This window comes from Neovison vison, chromosome 3 (assembly GCF_020171115.1).
Source record: "Neovison vison isolate M4711 chromosome 3, ASM_NN_V1, whole genome shotgun sequence".
In the NCBI taxonomy this organism is placed as follows: domain Eukaryota; kingdom Metazoa; phylum Chordata; class Mammalia; order Carnivora; family Mustelidae; genus Neogale; species Neogale vison.
The window spans coordinates 170,640,833-170,657,069 of record NC_058093.1 but is presented as its reverse complement, the minus strand read 5'-3'; the positions used below and the strand labels follow the sequence as shown (position 1 = coordinate 170,657,069).

General features: G+C 47.9%; 1 protein-coding gene across 2 annotated transcripts in view; it reads left to right on the top strand.

Moving 5' to 3' along the window:
• Nucleotides 1–16,237, top strand: part of LAMA3 (laminin subunit alpha 3) — a 263,197-nt gene that overhangs the window by 157,117 nt on the left and 89,843 nt on the right. For both annotated transcript variants that reach the window (XM_044243267.1, XM_044243268.1), the window contains 5 exons: nucleotides 1,371–1,486; nucleotides 2,698–2,909; nucleotides 3,896–4,100; nucleotides 15,260–15,404; nucleotides 16,082–16,222. In XM_044243267.1, the coding sequence (XP_044099202.1) occupies nucleotides 1,371–1,486; nucleotides 2,698–2,909; nucleotides 3,896–4,100; nucleotides 15,260–15,404; nucleotides 16,082–16,222 (819 nt within the window). The remainder of the gene's footprint in view (nucleotides 1–1,370; nucleotides 1,487–2,697; nucleotides 2,910–3,895; nucleotides 4,101–15,259; nucleotides 15,405–16,081; nucleotides 16,223–16,237) is intronic.

Below are 16,237 nucleotides of genomic sequence, written 5' to 3'. Positions count from 1 at the left end.
TGACAATTAAGGTCAAGGGAAATTGGAATAATGGGTAAGTGAATAAGAAGGAAAAACTCCCTGGTAGGAAGCTTTGGTGAACAAGGGTCTCACTCTGCTTCAGCCCCTCTTCACTCCTCACCTGACTGGTCTCTTTCTAAAGCATTTACTCTTCCTTTGCTCTTGAAACTTTCCTTTTTGGGCTTCCATAGCTGCTTTCTCTCATTCTGTTCCCGCTTTTCTCTAGTGCTTCTTCACTGATTTCTTTTTCCTTTTGTCCACATATGATGGCATTCCCTCGGGTGTGACCCTAAGCCCCCTTATTCTGTCATTTCTCTTTGGATAACATCCTCTGTACCCACTGGTTCTGTTCTCTCTTGTGGTGGGAATGACACCACATTGCTGAATTCATCTCTGATATTTTCTGAGCTCTGGAACCACTATGGGAACATTTAATGCATATCTGCCCAGCTAGGGCCCTCATGAGACCCTCAAACATGAGCCTGTTACCTGCACAAGGTATCCCCTACCCTGTTTGTTACCTTGATTAATGGAATCATGGTCACTCGATGCCAGTAAAGCCTGTCAGGGAAACAGGTAGCATTGTCCAAGCCCTGCTGTGTGACCCTCTAGTCTCTTGCTCAAGCTTCATTCTCTCTCCGAGGAGGCCATATTCCTAGGGACAGAGGCCTGACTTTATGTATTTTGTATCTCTTGTGCCTAGGATACTACCTGGCACACAGTGCTTGGCAAATGCTTACTGATTGAATAACATGAGAGCAGTGAGCTCTCTGTAAGCTGTACGTTGGTGACTCATTGACAAAGACATTTGAAATTTCCTATAGCATTTGTTACTGGAAGAGTCTGATTGAAACAGGCACAGAGAGCTGAGCAGTTCTTTTAAAGACTAGGGATGCAGTTATTCATAACAGAGTATCTGACAGGATGTAAGCTTCAAGGCAAGCCATGACGTGAGTTTCCTCCATTGGTCCCACCATTTTGGTTTGTTCACCTTTAAAAATACAAAATGTGACCTGTGGTGATCCAGGGTCACCCCAGGCATAGATCACATGGGGCCCTGGCCCTCTAATAGGCCCCTGATTACCCCTTAGATGTCCTGTCCCCACTGAGCACTTGAGGCTGCAGCTTCTCTGAGCAGGTGCTCCAAGGGGTCCGCCCCGGCACATGCCATTTCTAACAGAGGAACATGGGTTGAATCTTTAACACTGGCTTAGGGGAGTTCTTGGGATTCTTTTCTCATAAGACCTGTTTCATGTGGTCTTGGGCTTCACAACAGAGAACACTGCTCGTAGTGAAGAGAAAGTAAATGAATAGCCATAGGTGTGCCCTGCTGTTGGAAATCCAAAGCCATGCTGACAGGTTTCCTTTAGGTCCGTGTTCTAGTGGTGCCTGCCGAGGATTACGACTACCAAATACTTCACAAAAAATCAGTGGACAAGTCATTTGAGTTTATCAACAGTTGTGGAAGAAACAGTTTTTATATTGAGTAAGTATCACTTTGTGGAGCTTCCTCAGGCTCTCCCACATTCACACTCAGAGCGAGACCCAAGGTGGGGCTGGCCCCCAGGTCTGTCTTCTTCCTCCTGGGGCCCGTCCTCGGGGGTGGCAATGCATCCTGGGTCTGGGGAGGGAGATGCTTTTCTTCTGCATACACCATCCTACCCCAGACCTTGTGCTGCCCATTTGGGCAAGATTATTATTCTTAGCCTGATCCCGCCAGATGTTCACCCTCCGAGCTGGGATTCATGGGTTGCCTCGGTGTTTCTTGGCCTCTCTGCTGCATCCTATTGTCCAACTCAGGTTCCTAAAAGGTCTCATGTGGGGTGCCTTCCACCAGGAAGCACATCAGCCTGGATTCTCCCTCTCCTTTGCCATCTGATCGAGTGGGGAGTATCACAGAGAGGCGGACCTCCCTGTCCCCTCCCCCTGGATCCTCGAATGCCAAGAGCTAAGGACAGTCCTGAGTATGGGCTCCTGCTCTTCTCTTCTGGAGACCCACCCTGCCCTGTTGCAGGTTTCCTGAGGGACCCAGGAGCTCCAGGGGACATCAGGGGCCAGAAGTCTCCTGTATAGAAAATATTAAGAGTAAAGTATCTGAAGTCCAACAGCTATGGGTTTGAATGTCTGCTTGGCCACTCGGTAGCTCTGAAGCCTTGGACATATCACTTAACTTCTAACCAAACTTAACCAAACCTAACCAAAACTTAACTTCTAGAAGCCTTATCTATGAGATGAGGCTTAGGCCTAACTTGTTGGGTGGTTGTGAGGTTAAGTGAGATATAGGCAAAACTTCTAGCACAACAACATTCAATAGAAGTAGACATTTTGCCACTGCCTCCTCCCATTGTTATTATTATTGGTGCATACACCTCTAGGTATAATTTTTTTGTAACCACTTTATTGAGTTATAATTCACATACCATAGAATTCATCCTATAGGTGAATTTTCACCCTTTTATTTCAGCCACCAAAAGTTCCCACCCACCGGTCCTGGGATGTGTTCTGGAGTGGATGGGTAGAAGGAAGGTTGGCTGTCACTAGCTGTGAATCCAGGGGTAGGGTAGTCTCTCATTTCTTCCCAGACTTCACAGCCAGAGCCCCTCCCCCAAAACACCAGTTGGCAGAGCAAGTGGGAAGGAGAAGGTTGGGATTTATCGCCTCCCGGGATAATGCCATGAGCTGTTTTTGTCTTCACAGCCCCCAAACAGCCTCTGGATTCTGTAAGAACTCCGCCAGGTCCCTGGTGGCCCTCTACCACAAGGGAGCACTGCCTTGTGAGTGCCACCCCACCGGGGCCATTGGCCATCACTGCAGCCCAGAGGGTGGGCAGTGCCCATGCCGGCCCAGTGTCATTGGGCGGCAGTGTACCCGCTGTCGAACGGGCTATTATGGATTCCCACATTGCAAACGTAAGAGCACATCGGGGGCATCCAAGGTTGTCTCTGGTCCCAGGTGGCTGCCGCTCATCTAGGGCAGGCCTTCTTGAATTTCACTCTGCTGGACACTCACCTGGGGATCTTATGAAAATGCAGGTTCTGACTCTAGAGTGCTTGGTGGGGGCCTCAGAGTCTGCATTTCTCTTAAGCACTCAGATGATGCCCATGCCAGGGGTCCATGGAGTACAGTCTGAGTAGGTAGGTTCTAGAAGATAAACATTTGTGTTTCCCATGCTATGTGACTCAAGTGCTTGGCAAAACAGGTGAGTTTAAAGAACCGTAAGCATCAAACTATTAGCCCCACCCCTCTTCCTCGGGGAAGCCCCTTCAATTTTTCCAGCCTAACCAAAACTCGGTTGAAAAAGGAGGAGAGCCAAGGTCACAGGCACCTAGTGGTTTCTGAATGGGAAGCCTGGGGACCTTTATCGAAGACCCAGCCTGTGGCCTGAGACACAGGGTCAGTATATGCCCTGGGGTGGCAGTGAGGGGCACGTGTGTGGTGCAAACAGAGTCTTCATCTGGAGACCAGCCCTTGCCTAACGAGGGTCCTGCTGCTGCTTTGTGCCCTGACCTAGAGCTCCATCACACTAAGGTGACATGGAGCCCCTTCAGGGAGCCCGTATGGAGAGGCCCCCCTGACAGATGAGAGGTGTCTCATTAGAATGGCGTGTAACTATGGCTGGGTGAGTTCCTGGAAGCTCCTGTCTTGGTGCCAGTGGGTCCAGCTGCGGCGTCAGTCAACGTTCCCACACTCTGGGTGCCGTGAGCATTTGGTATAGTTGGTCCGGGCCCCAAGAAAGATACCTTTCAGATCAGCTGCACTCAGTAATGCCATAATGAAGAAAAAGCAAGACGTTTCTCCCAGGCCCCTTGGAAACTTCTGGAAATGCGTGGGTGAAATCTGCTAGAGGCCAGGTGGCATCTCTCCCTTATACCGTGTCTCTTTATTCTCTGGCCAGCTTGCAACTGTGGCCCACGCCTCTGTGAAGAGATGACAGGGAAGTGCCTCTGCCCTCCCCGCACCGTCAGGCCCCAGTGTGAGGCGTGTGATATGCATTCCTTCAGCTTCCACCCCCTGGCTGGCTGTGAAGGTTGCAACTGTTCCAGGGGAGGCACAGTTGGGGTCACCACCCCAGAGTGCGACAGGGACCACGGGCAGTGCAGGTGAGCCTGGGGGATTAACCTGTTAGGTCCTATTATGGGAAGGGAAGGTGTCCTCTGCACATACCAGTCACCATTCCTTCCTGTGTCTCACAGGTCCAAAGATGGCACCGTGCTCACCTCAGGGTGGAGCTCCCCACCCTGGATGGGCTCTGGTGTGTGGGGTAACTGGGCCCCTCAGGCTCAGGGTAGCCTGGCAGAGCCCGGGCAAGCGGACGCCAGGCACCTGAGGCCATAAACTGCCTTCCCAGACTCTGTAGCATTGTTCTCGGGGTGTCCGATACGTATGCATAATTAAGTTTTCCTTTCTTCTACTGTGTCACTGTGTGGCAAGCACCTATCCATTGGTATTTAGGTTTGGGCTCCAAGTCTTCACTTGAGGGTAAGCTGGCGTTTTTGTTGAGGACGGTGTGTGACAAAGTCCAAGGGCCTCAGGCCTGCTGCCCTCAGACAGGCAAACTCAAAGGGGTGCTAGGGCCTTGGCGGGGGGTGGAGGGACAGGCGAGGGAGGAGGGTAGACGCTGGAGAGCCTGACCTGAGAGAGAGGCTGCCCTTGGGACTGACTGAGAGGCCCAGTGCACTACTGGTAAGGGGCAGTGGCAAATGTTAGCTCCCACAAACACTGCGTTGCTAAGAGCTTTGGCTCCGTGGGTTGAGCTCTGTGTTGGGGGCTAGAGGCCAGTGTCATGTGATTGCAGGTACTGAGCCTGATCTCAGCAGGACTGGGGAATGGCCCCGGGGGATGCCAGATGGATCCATTCTTCTAGAAGTGGCTGGAAAGAGTCAGGAGGGGGTTATGGGGGCGGAACACTGAGCCAGAGCTTTCACATCCCTGGTGGTATGGCAGTGTGCAGGAGCGCCTGTAGGGCTCACTGCCCACCCTACGCTCCCCCACCTATGGGGAGTAGATGTTTTGGGGTCTGTGCGGGTGATCTGGGTGTGACAGCTGCGGGTGGGTGGGTGGGTGGGGACAGCGGCAGGCATCTGTGACCCCAGCTCAAGGGCGGCTGTCTTCATTTCCTGTGGCTCTGTAACAAATTACCACAAACAGGGTGACTTCAAGCAATAGAAATTTATTTTCTCATAGTCCTAAAGGCCGAAAACCTGAAACCAAGGGGTTGACAGCGCTGTGCCCTTTCTCACATCTCTGGGAGAGAATCTGTTCCGTGCTTTTCTCTTACCTTCTCGTTTTCCCAGCAATCCTTGGAGTTGCTTGGCTTGTGGACGCGTCACTCTAATCTCTGCTCCGCCGCCACAGGGATGCGCCTGGCGTGTCTCGGTCTTTACATGGCGCCCTCCTCTCTGTGTGCGCCTCTTCTCATAAGGACACGAGTTGGACTGGATCGGGACCCACCTTAGGCCAGCATGACCTCATCGTCGCTTGATTCTATCTGCAAACACCCTCTTCCCAAATCAGATCACCTTCTCAGGTACTGGAGATTAGAACTTGAACATATCTTTCTGGGGACCAAGCTCAACTCTCTGTGATGGCAACGATCACTTTTCCTAAGGAAGGACCCTTCCCCATCCTTTGATTGCTGCCCGGGGGCCTCCCAGCCCCTTTGTGCCACAGGAAAGGAAGCAGAGTGACAACGTGAGTCATGAAACATTCCGAGTCTTTCAAACCACAGCTGTGAGCGCGCCCTGAGTCAGCTCCGTTGCTCACCCCACTCAGACTGTGAGCGGACGCCAAAGGCGATTTGCAGGAAGGATTTTGAGGTGATGTCCAGAGTTGTTTCATCACCACAAGTTCACATACACTAGGTTCTGTTCCGTCCGTTGCTTAAGCTATTCTCTGAACGGAAGTCAGGCTCTTAGTTCATTACTGGAGATCCTGCACTGGGTCTGGAAGGCGACCATGGGCCCATGGAAACCTCTAGTTTATTCCCGAGGACAGTGACACCTGGGCCCAGAGCACAGATGTGCAGGAGTGCGTAAGCTCAGAGCTGCACCGGGCCCGAGCGGATGCTCATAGGCTCCTGGCCCTAGAGGCGGGAGGAGCTCGGGAAGCGAAGAGACCCTGTCTGTGCCAATCTTGATGTAATCAACTTTACAGAAGGAAGAGAGAACGACAAGATGTGTGTGATCCTGTGACTCCGTGGCTGACCTAGGTTTGTCTCCCCAGGGAAAATTGCCTCCATTCCCTCTCTTTGAACCCTTGGTCTAAAACAGTAGCTGGACAAATACCAGAATCTCGTCGATTTGGTCAATCACACCGCCACACGGCCTCAGTTCAATGGGACTGTTTGGTATTCCTCTCGACATCTCCTCTCCTGACCTCTTCATTCCACAGAGCTGTCTTTTTTCCTTCTGTTCTTTCAGTGGTGGGTATCACTTTCTGTCTGGAGGCTAATAGCCCCATTATGATTTCCATTTTGTTCTTTTCTATCTGTACCAGAGCCTTCCTCCCTCAAATAGGGAATGTACACTATTATTTGCCGTCACTCCCTTACCACTGACCTCTCCCTTTTCATGTTCCCAGCGATGCCAGTCTCCCTTTCTGGAAAACCAGAACTCTCTTAGAGACAGACCACTGGTAGCCAGTCATAAACATTTGACACCAGAGCTCCAGCATATTTGTGAATAAAATGTGTGGCTCTCAAAGGAAACATCCACAAGGATAAGGAGGATGGAATATTTCTCTCCAGGAAGCCAAGACGGCAACACCAACAAGGTCCGCCATCTTGGGTTTAAAAAGGTGATCAAGGGAGAGTTAGAACAACAGTTGAAAGACAGTCAGTCAAGCTGTCTGTTGCTGTTGAAACATGTCAGCAGTACCGCTGTCTAAAACACACACAAACAGGCAGCTCCTGGGTGGCTCAGTCAGTTGAGCATCTGCCTTTTTTTTTTTTTTTAAAGATTTTATTTATTTATTTGACAGACAGAGATCACAAGTAGGCAGAGAGAGAGAGAGGGAAGCAGAGAGCCCAATTCGGGGTTCGATCCCAGGACCCTGGGATCCTGACCTGAGCTAAAGGCAGAGGCTTAACCCACAGAGCCACCCAGGTGCCCCAAGCATCTGCCTTTGACTCAGGTCATGATCTCAGGTTCTGGGATCGAGCCCTGCATCATACTCCCTACTCACTGGGGAGTCCACTTCTCCCTCTCTTTCTGCCCCTCCCTCTCCTGCTCGTGCACCCTCTCTCTCCCTCCCTCTCAAATAAATACAATCTAAAAAAAAAAGAGAGAAAAGGCCAAAAGAACAGGTTCCATTTGAACAGCAGAATAAGCAATGCATCAGTCACCTGGAGGATGAGAAACCCTGGCAAGAGCAGGAGTGGAGGCCCAGAAGCAGGACCGGCAAGCGCGCATGGAAAGGTTACGCGGGCCCGGGAGTCCTGGCAGAGGCTGGAGCACAGAATTCCGTAGTGGCCCAATCACATCTGCCATGAAGCAACTTAAAGCCCTAAATACTGAAAACATTACAGCACTCCCATATATAATTAAAAGAAACACAAAGCCATAAAAATAAGGGCACAGCAGACCGGCAGAGCGCTGTTTTTCCGTAACGTCTACTTCGGTTTTTCTTTTACAAGCAGAACATACAAGTGAAGAGCTTGGGGCTGGAGTGGAAGTTTGGGACTCAGTTAGAGTGAGGAGGACCCCCAGGAGGAGGCATGGACACACAGGAGGAAACAGCTGCTGTGCGTTCTGCGGGGGTACCTTCCTTTAACTGTGGGAAGCAGAGAAGCCAAGGAGATGGAGACGCAGTTTTCAAGGGGGGGATAGAGAGGGATTCTCTGCCTGAGAAATAATGGGAGAGTTTTAAGAGGGAGTAACTGGTCAACAGAATAAGTTGCTGCAGACACAACCTCACCCGTGGTTTCCAAATGCTGTTGCCACAGAAAAGGGAAATCAAGAATGCATTAAAGGGCACCTGGGTGGCCCAGTGGGTTAAGCCTCCACCTTCGGCTCAGGTCATGATATCAGGGTCCTGGGATTGAGCCCTGCATCGCGCTCTCTGCTTAGCAGGGAACCTGCTTCCCCCCTCTCTCTGCCTGCCTCTCTGCCTACTTGTGCTCTTTCTCTGTGTGTCATATAAATAAACAAAATCTTAAAAAAAAAAAAAAAAGAAAGCATTGAAAATTTAAAAAATGCTTCGAGGCACCATCTGTGATAGATGAATAGGTTTACTATAGTATCTTAGGTAGAAATTATAAGGGGCATTTAACAAACTTTCACTGGCCAATGACAATTTTTCCCCATTTTTCAAAATTTAAATTCGGTTAGCCAACATGTAGTACATCATTAGTTTTTTGCATAGTGTTCAATGATTCATTAGTTGCATAGAACAATGACAATTCACTTGACTGGAAAAACCCTAACTCAGGTCCAAGGCATGCTGTGCAGTTTTGCCCAAACCCAAGGAAACACCAACAGGAATGGAGTCTCATTGGCCTGTATCACACCCAAACCAAAAGGTGAAATTATTTATCTTGACGTTACCAAAGAGACTGTAATAACCTAACGGGATGACTTATCTTTCCATGATCAAAGTAGATTTGTCATGAAAGGGCTTTTAACAGATAATCTCAGAAAAATTTTCAGTTTATGATGGCTATAAATACACAGATTGCTCATGTTAATTCCACTGTTGATGCTGAAAAGGCTTTTGATTACCCAAAAGATTATTACTTTAGAAAATATTAGAAGAAAGAATGTCCTTCTTCCACCCCCAAATGAAATTTCCTAATGAAAATGAAGAATGTGTTTGGAGGAACCTAAAGTTCACAGGAAAGAAATGATCAAAGAAACCTGGAACTTGCAACAAGAAGAAAAATACATCCTTTTTCAGTGATAAAACAGACTCTCTTGCAGGTGTACATATTGTCACAGATCACAAAGCTTAAAGATTGGACTTTTCAAATTTTATTTCACTGTTTATAGGTATTCAAGTTTGTCATATTAAAAGAAAATGAAACTATTAAAAATATTAATCTACCTTAAAATAAGTTATAAAAATAATTGTAGCAATCTCTACCTTATTCAATCTCTACCTTATTAAAACTGGTATAATTTTAGAAGCAATTGGGAGTAAATTAGGTTGGAGCCATAAAACAGAGTCCTCGACTCACCTTTGTCATAAACTAGCTAGAAGACTGAGGAAGTTACTCTGCCTTCCTGGCTCTCAGTTTCCTAAGCTATTAAACATTTGGTAAAATTATCTCTACCTTCCTACCTAAATTTAAAATCCTGTTCTATTTCCTCTTCAATCTCTGATTGTAACATGCAAAATATTGCAAAATTATATTGCACAAATGCCAAGAAGTCCATTATTTTCTCTGGTGCTAGATCGAGGTCCTAAAGATGCTTATATTGATCAAGATTTTGTTTTTAATAGCAACACTAATTCAATCTGATAGAAAGCCAATGAAAATGTATCTTTGCCTTGCTTTTAATAATGGAAGGTTATGTCATCAGATTCTGTGAACAAACAAAAGGGTTAGAATATCCTTGGAAGATTTTGTCAGTCATTGACAGATACAAAAAGCCAGGCATCACTGCTTTAAAAAACTAGCATGATGCTGACCCCTTTCAGGCTTTTTTTTTTTTTTTTTAAGATTTTGTTTATTTATTTGACAGAGATCACAAGTAGGCAGAGAGGCAGGCAGAGAGAGAGAGGGGGGAAGCAGACTCCCTGCTGAGCAGAGAGCCCGATGCAGGGCTTGATCCTAGGACCCGAGATCATGACCTGAGCTGAAGGCAGAGGCTTTAACCCACGGAGCCACCCAGGCATCCCCCTTTGGCTATTTTGAGATCAACTAGAGGAGATGGTGCTCCATCAGGATCTTTCAGTAAAGCCACGTGTACAAATGTGTATTTTCAGAATAGCAGTAGCAAAAGGAATGCCTTTTGTGGGGGAGGGACCCCTATCTCCACGAATCCCCACAGATTTACTCGATGTTTGTGTTAGATGGAAAAATAAAATACCCGAAAAGGTCGTAGACTTGGCCTTCTTGGGACAAAGTGCTTCCAGCTACAGGCATAGTTCCATCAGCCGTACCAACTTGGAGAAGCAATTCTTTGGATGCACATCATTGATTAATAGGAACGGTAAATTCCAGGCAGCTGGGAGGGGGACAGGGAACACTGGGCCTTGGTGGTGAACAGGGTGGATGGGGTCCTGCCACAGGGATAGAGCTCAGAATTCTTACCTCCATTTTCTTTGTCTTCCTTCATCTTCTGTAATACCAGTGTCTTTCTCCATGTCTCTCTGAATTATTGCTCTGTGGCTTTGTCCCTGGTTCCATCTCCCGCAGAGAGAGATGTGTGGTGTGAGTTTGCACAGGCTTCATATGGAATGGGCCCCGCCCATTCTCCTGGCTTCAGTCACCCCCACTCCAGATCCAGAGCTCTGGTCCTGACCCTCGATGGCTAGCTTATCCCACCTTCATTGCAAATCAATTCAACCTCTGTGCTTTTATTGGCTTTACTTAAGGGACCTCGGACAAGTCCCCTAAACTCTTTGAACACCTGTCCCCTCATATGTATAATGAAGTATTTGATGAACTTGAAGGGGCCTTACAACTCCAAAATTCTGATTCCATAGTTGAAACCCATGTCATTGTCTTGCCTTCAAACCATTTCTCTTTTTGACTCTTTCTTTCTTTCTTTCTTTCTTTCTTCCTTTCTTTCTTTCTTTCTTTTTTAATTCTGCTTACTGGTGACAGTCCCTTCCCAGTCCCCAAAGCCTGAAATCCCAGTATCATCTAAGAATCTACCCCTTTTCCCTACAGTTGATCAGGTGTCAGCTTCTGGCCGGGTATGTATTCTCTCCTTCCTTTCCATGTCTCTCTGCTCTCTGCTGCTACCTTGGTTAAAGTTCTTTGACCCTCTCATCTTTGAATGATTTCATGCTCTCCTAACTGGCCTTCTTTTCCTGGTTTACTCATGCACTCATTCTTCATTTGTTGCCCCCCCCCTTTTTTTGGCTCCTTACTTGAAAGGGAATATGCCAAGTACACAATTACCCTGGGATTTAAAAATCTGTTTTCCCCATAATTTTGGCGTTAACACATGGAACTATTAATCTAGTCTACAGAACTTGAAGCAATGTTGATAAATGTATATAGGCTTATGATTTTATCTTCTTGGTGTTTTTTTTAGCTAGGATGAAACATTTTTCTCAGTTACTGTGATTTTTTATTTTTGCCAAATTTTATTTTGGCAAAATTTTATTTTTATTATTTAACAAAAAAATTTTGTTTTGTTAGATACCAATCTATCTTATTGCTCAAACTATGTAACTATAAGCACTGACTCTAGCTTGGGTGCTGTGCCTCATGTATCAGGGGTCACGGTCTGACAGGGGAAGCTGTACGAACCACTAATGGCAATGTGGCGTGGCAGGCGCCATGTTGTGTGTCAGTCTCCCAGGTGCCACTTCCATCACATTACTCTGCACAAGAGCCTGTCTCAGCTCCCTGACAGGATAAAGACCAGCTTTCATGGTCATATGGCCCCCCACTACCCTAACTTAAGCCTTTTTGCAGCTTTCTTCTCTGGTTTGGTTTTCTTACTTTCTCTAAACACTTTACATATGTTCAGTTCTCCAGGCATCAGTTCTCCTCCTCACTCTACTGTTTCCCCCACATTCTGTGTATCCTTTAAGGATCATGTGTGGAAAGTACAGACCCCAAGAAGGCACGAAGACTTCTGTGAGTCCACAAGCACATCCTCAACATCTCAGTGCCTCAAGCTAGCCATCCCAGTTCTCACGTGATTACCTCACTTTTGGCATCTCCATGTCCTGTGTTCTCAGTGGAAATGTGCCAAGGTCAAGACCGACTTACTCTACTTTTTCCCCTCCCCCCTGCATCCCCTACCACTCTTGATGATTATTGAGTAAATCAATGAAGGCAGAAGGTAGACTTTGGATTCTAGATAACAACTAGAGTCGATCGGAGTGTGATATTAAGAGACCCACCATTCGTAATGAACAAAGGGTAGAGCTCCCTCTAACACCTGACTTTCTAGTTGTCTGTGCCACATGGAGAGCACCCACACATGCGCACATGTTATTACGTAAGCCTTGGCCATGAGCCCATTGCCTTGGAGATGAATCCTCTTGACCCACACCCCCGGCGCTGCTGTTCCGCTCCTACAGGCAGCTTCTGCGGGAGGCTCCTTGCCTTTTCAGGGAGGGCAGCTCTTCGGGCAGCAGAGTATCTCTCTGGAGAAATGTGCCAAGGTCAGGCTGACTTTAGCTAGTTTCTAAGAGATATTCAGCCAGACTTTACAGAAGAAGTTTCCTTTTTATTCCCTGTTGTCATGACACCTCCAAAAAGTCCTCTGGTTGCTTGTTTTTGTCCAGGATTCATATGCTCAGTGCTCAGGAATCCTGATGTTACAGTCTCCGTGTTTTGGTTAACCCTTCCTTGTCAGTCCCACCTGGGGCCCTTGGGGTCAGCTCACAGGTCCCTGCTCTTCGCACTCTGCCCAGTTTCTTGCTTTTTCTCATCCACTCTCAGGCATTCAGCTGCTGCTTGTGTGCGGAGTGTGGTCCAGAGCTTTGCCTCACGTCACCGACATGGCCACACGCCCTCAGCCCACCTGTCCCCGCCACCACCATCTCACAGCCTTCTGAAATAAGGAGGCAAGGAAGGATTTTGCTTCCATTTCTCCTTGTCTCCACAAGCAGCTTCCACAGCTGCCCTCCCTGCAAAATGCTCCAGTTCCTTTTCTTTTTCCCTCAAGTGAAAATATAAAAAAATAGGCTCCTGTCTGCCTGTCCTTGCCTTCCAGGCCCGGGTCCAGGTCATTTGCTGCAGGGGCCCCTCTTAGCCTTGTCCATGCATGGCATTCCGTATGTGAGCGGCTACTGTGGCACCAGTGTTCAGTTAAGGCACCTGTAAGCCAGAAGCCCTGCGTGTTTGCTAAAAGAAACATGGGCTTTGGTTCAACAAGCTGCCCAACTGCCAGTGTGTGACAGTAGCACCGTCTCTGCACAGGGTCCTTTCCTCCTGGCCGGGTGAGGGGAGCAGAGCCTGCCCTGCGCATGTAAGTCAGGCCATCTCCCAGCTCCATTCCTGATCGAGGGCTCCTCTTTCTGACCATTTTGCTTGGGCGGGGCTGTCTGTCTCTACTCTCTTCACTCCCCTCTCTGGACCACCAGAGCCTTGTGCTCCACCCTTGCCGCTCCCTCCAGAAATAGAGAGTCATCTGGCAACAGCCATTTTTTTTTTTTTTTTTTTTTGGGCTGGACTGTCTGATTGCCTTTAGTCTGAGATTCACAAGAAGAGAGCAAATAGTATCAGTCAGAGTCTAAGAACCCTCTGAGAGTGGATACAAATTTGTGTGTGTTGGAGAGACAGGGAGAGAATGAATGAATGAATGAATGAATGAACGAATGAAATCTGTGAGTGGTCCACAGTTTATCCAGCTTCCCAGAAGAGTCTCTGACCCCTTTCCAAAGTTTCCATCCCCCACACGGGAGTGATCTCTTTAAGCAGAACGTTGACACTTTCCATCTACCTTGCCATAGGTGTGATTTGGAGAACTTTCGCTTCCTTACAAAAAGAATTTCTGCAGGGATTGGGTGGGGAGGAATATAAGGGGGATGGGGCTGGAACTGAAATGACATTTGACCTGCCAGCAGGTCTTGGGGGGAAAACTGAGTCTATCTTTTTGGTTGTGCGGAGTGGGAGAAAGGGAGTCCTATTCGCTCCCCTTAGCTAATGCTATAGCAAGAATAGTAATAGCAGATTCTTGTAGCTGTGCATGGCCCTGCTCTAAGGCTTTTCCATGTATTATTTTAGTTAATGTTTGCAATAATCCTACAAAGTCAGTATTATGATCTCCATTTTAGGGGTAAGTAAATTCAGCTACAAAGAGGTTCATTTGCTCAAGGTTCTATACCTGGTAAGTAGCAGAGCTGGGATTCAAAGGTAGGCTGACTGGTCTCGAGTATGTGTACTTAATCAAACACAAAATTCTGTTTTTGGTTATAAGCAGATATTTACCAAAGACAGACTTAGTGGGAAATCAAGTTGGATTTCTCTTTTTCAGAATGGTCCCCTGGGTAAGATATTTTAACAGGTATTGGTAGCAAGTTAATGATAAAATATTTTGGATCAGATTCTACTCCCATGTTCTAATATAAAGCACATTTCCTAGTACTTTCTTTAGACCCACAAAGAAGAGATCAGCGTGTGGGTCCCACCAGATGTCAGCTTGGGCTCCAAGATCAGGCTACAGGAGGCTGGTACCCACTTCTTCCTTCTCTCCTCAACCCTTGTGGTGGTGGTCTTCGGTTCTGCTGGCAGCAGCTGCTCTTCTGTCAGCTTCTGTGCTCTCCCCTCCTCTCTTGTGGCTCACATGCTCAGACATGTGGATCACTCCATGCTCCCCACAGAGCCTTCCTTGGAGCCCAGGCACAGCCTCCCCGCCAGCCCTGCCCACACCAGCACCCACTCTGGTGCTCAGGCTGGATGACCGAGGGTCTTCCTTGCCTTCCCCTCTTCTGTCCCCTCATCCAGAATAGCACAAGCCCCAGCAACCTCACCCCAAAATAGCTTGGAACCCCTCCCTCCTCTCCAGCCCCAGCGTGTTTGGCCTACTTCAGCCCCTTCTTCCTTCTGACTCAACACGCAGCTGCAGAGATGGTCATCTTGACTGCATCCACACACTCTTAGCCGACCACACTCTTTCCTACTTAAAATTTCTCAAGATGGCGATTCCTTTCTGAGAGCCATGTTCCAGGCACAGCCTCGTCTGTCTCCACAGCAGTCCTGGGAGGCAGCAGCTAGCAATTTTCCCCTTTCACAGATGAGAATATGAAGCCTTGGTGAGTTATTAAGATACTCCGTTGGGTGCCAGAGCTGATCAGTACTCCGGCCAGAGGGCCCTCGGCGCCCAGGGCTCAGCTACCTCGTTCCATTGCCACTGGACAGGGTCACAACAGCCAGCATCTCCGTCCCCATGAGATGCCTCCTGCCTTCCTCTTCAGTTCATGGGTCAGCTTTCTCCACTCATCCATGTGCCTCCTGCACACACCAGGCAGTTCTCCTCTCTTCCGTCTGGAACACCCACCCCCATGACGCTTGTCCTTTTAGGCTCCCCCAGGGAAGCACGGTCAGAGCTGCTCTGCAGCAGCGCAGGCGGACTTGAGAACTGTGTGGAGACGGTGATGAAAACTGGTGCCTCCTTTGCTTTGAATATAGGTGCAAGCCCAGAGTCACGGGGCGGCCGTGCGACCGCTGCGCTTCTGGGTTTTATCACTTCCCCGAGTGCCTTCCCTGCCACTGCAACAGGGATGGGACTGAGCCAGGAGTCTGTGACCCGGGGACCGGAGCTTGCCTCTGCAAGGTAAGACAGAATGTCCAGTTCTGTCACGTCAGCCACTGGTCAGTGAGGAAGTTCTTCAAGTCGAGTCAACATAGCAAAATAAATGGGACGTAGGACTGACCTGTAACCGATTTCTACAATGCATGTAGCATTTAATAGTTATTAGCTCGTTTGATAGAAACAGAAGGGAAGACCCCCTCTTATCCTTTGGAGAATCACAAGGCAGGTACAGACCCTTTCCAGAAAAGTTGCCACAAACCTTAGTCCACAATTTTAGGAGGTTCATAGATTCCCTGGAAGCTTTATTCCCAGCTCATAGACCCCAGGTTAATAATGTGCTCCAGGGCATTCTGTCAGGTGGTAAGAGAGCTTCTTAGTCCCAGCAGATGTTTTGAGGTGGTAGGAAGTGGGGTGAACCAAGACCCCCATATTGTGAATCCTCATGTTGCCATTTATCTACCTTCAGGATGCCAAGGGGCATCTTGTGAGATCCAGAAGATTCTCTCTTTCACTTGGGTATGGTAGAAGATTTTAAACAAGTAATATGACAGAAAAGCTTCACAACGATGTAAATTTCATGTTTTGTTAGCATCCATGTTCTAACATCTTGTATTGGCAATAAATTTGGGAAAGTGATGAACTGAAATCAGAGAAGCTTTAGAGGAAATGATCTCTCATTTTGTGTTTTGTTTCAATAGGAGAATGTGGCAGGTACAGAATGTAACGTGTGTCGAGAAGGATCGTTCTACTTGGACCCAACAAATCCCAAGGGCTGTACCCGCTGCTTCTGTTTTGGAATAAGTAATCATTGTCACAGTACACATAAAAGAAGAGCTAAGGTATGCAAGGAAGTC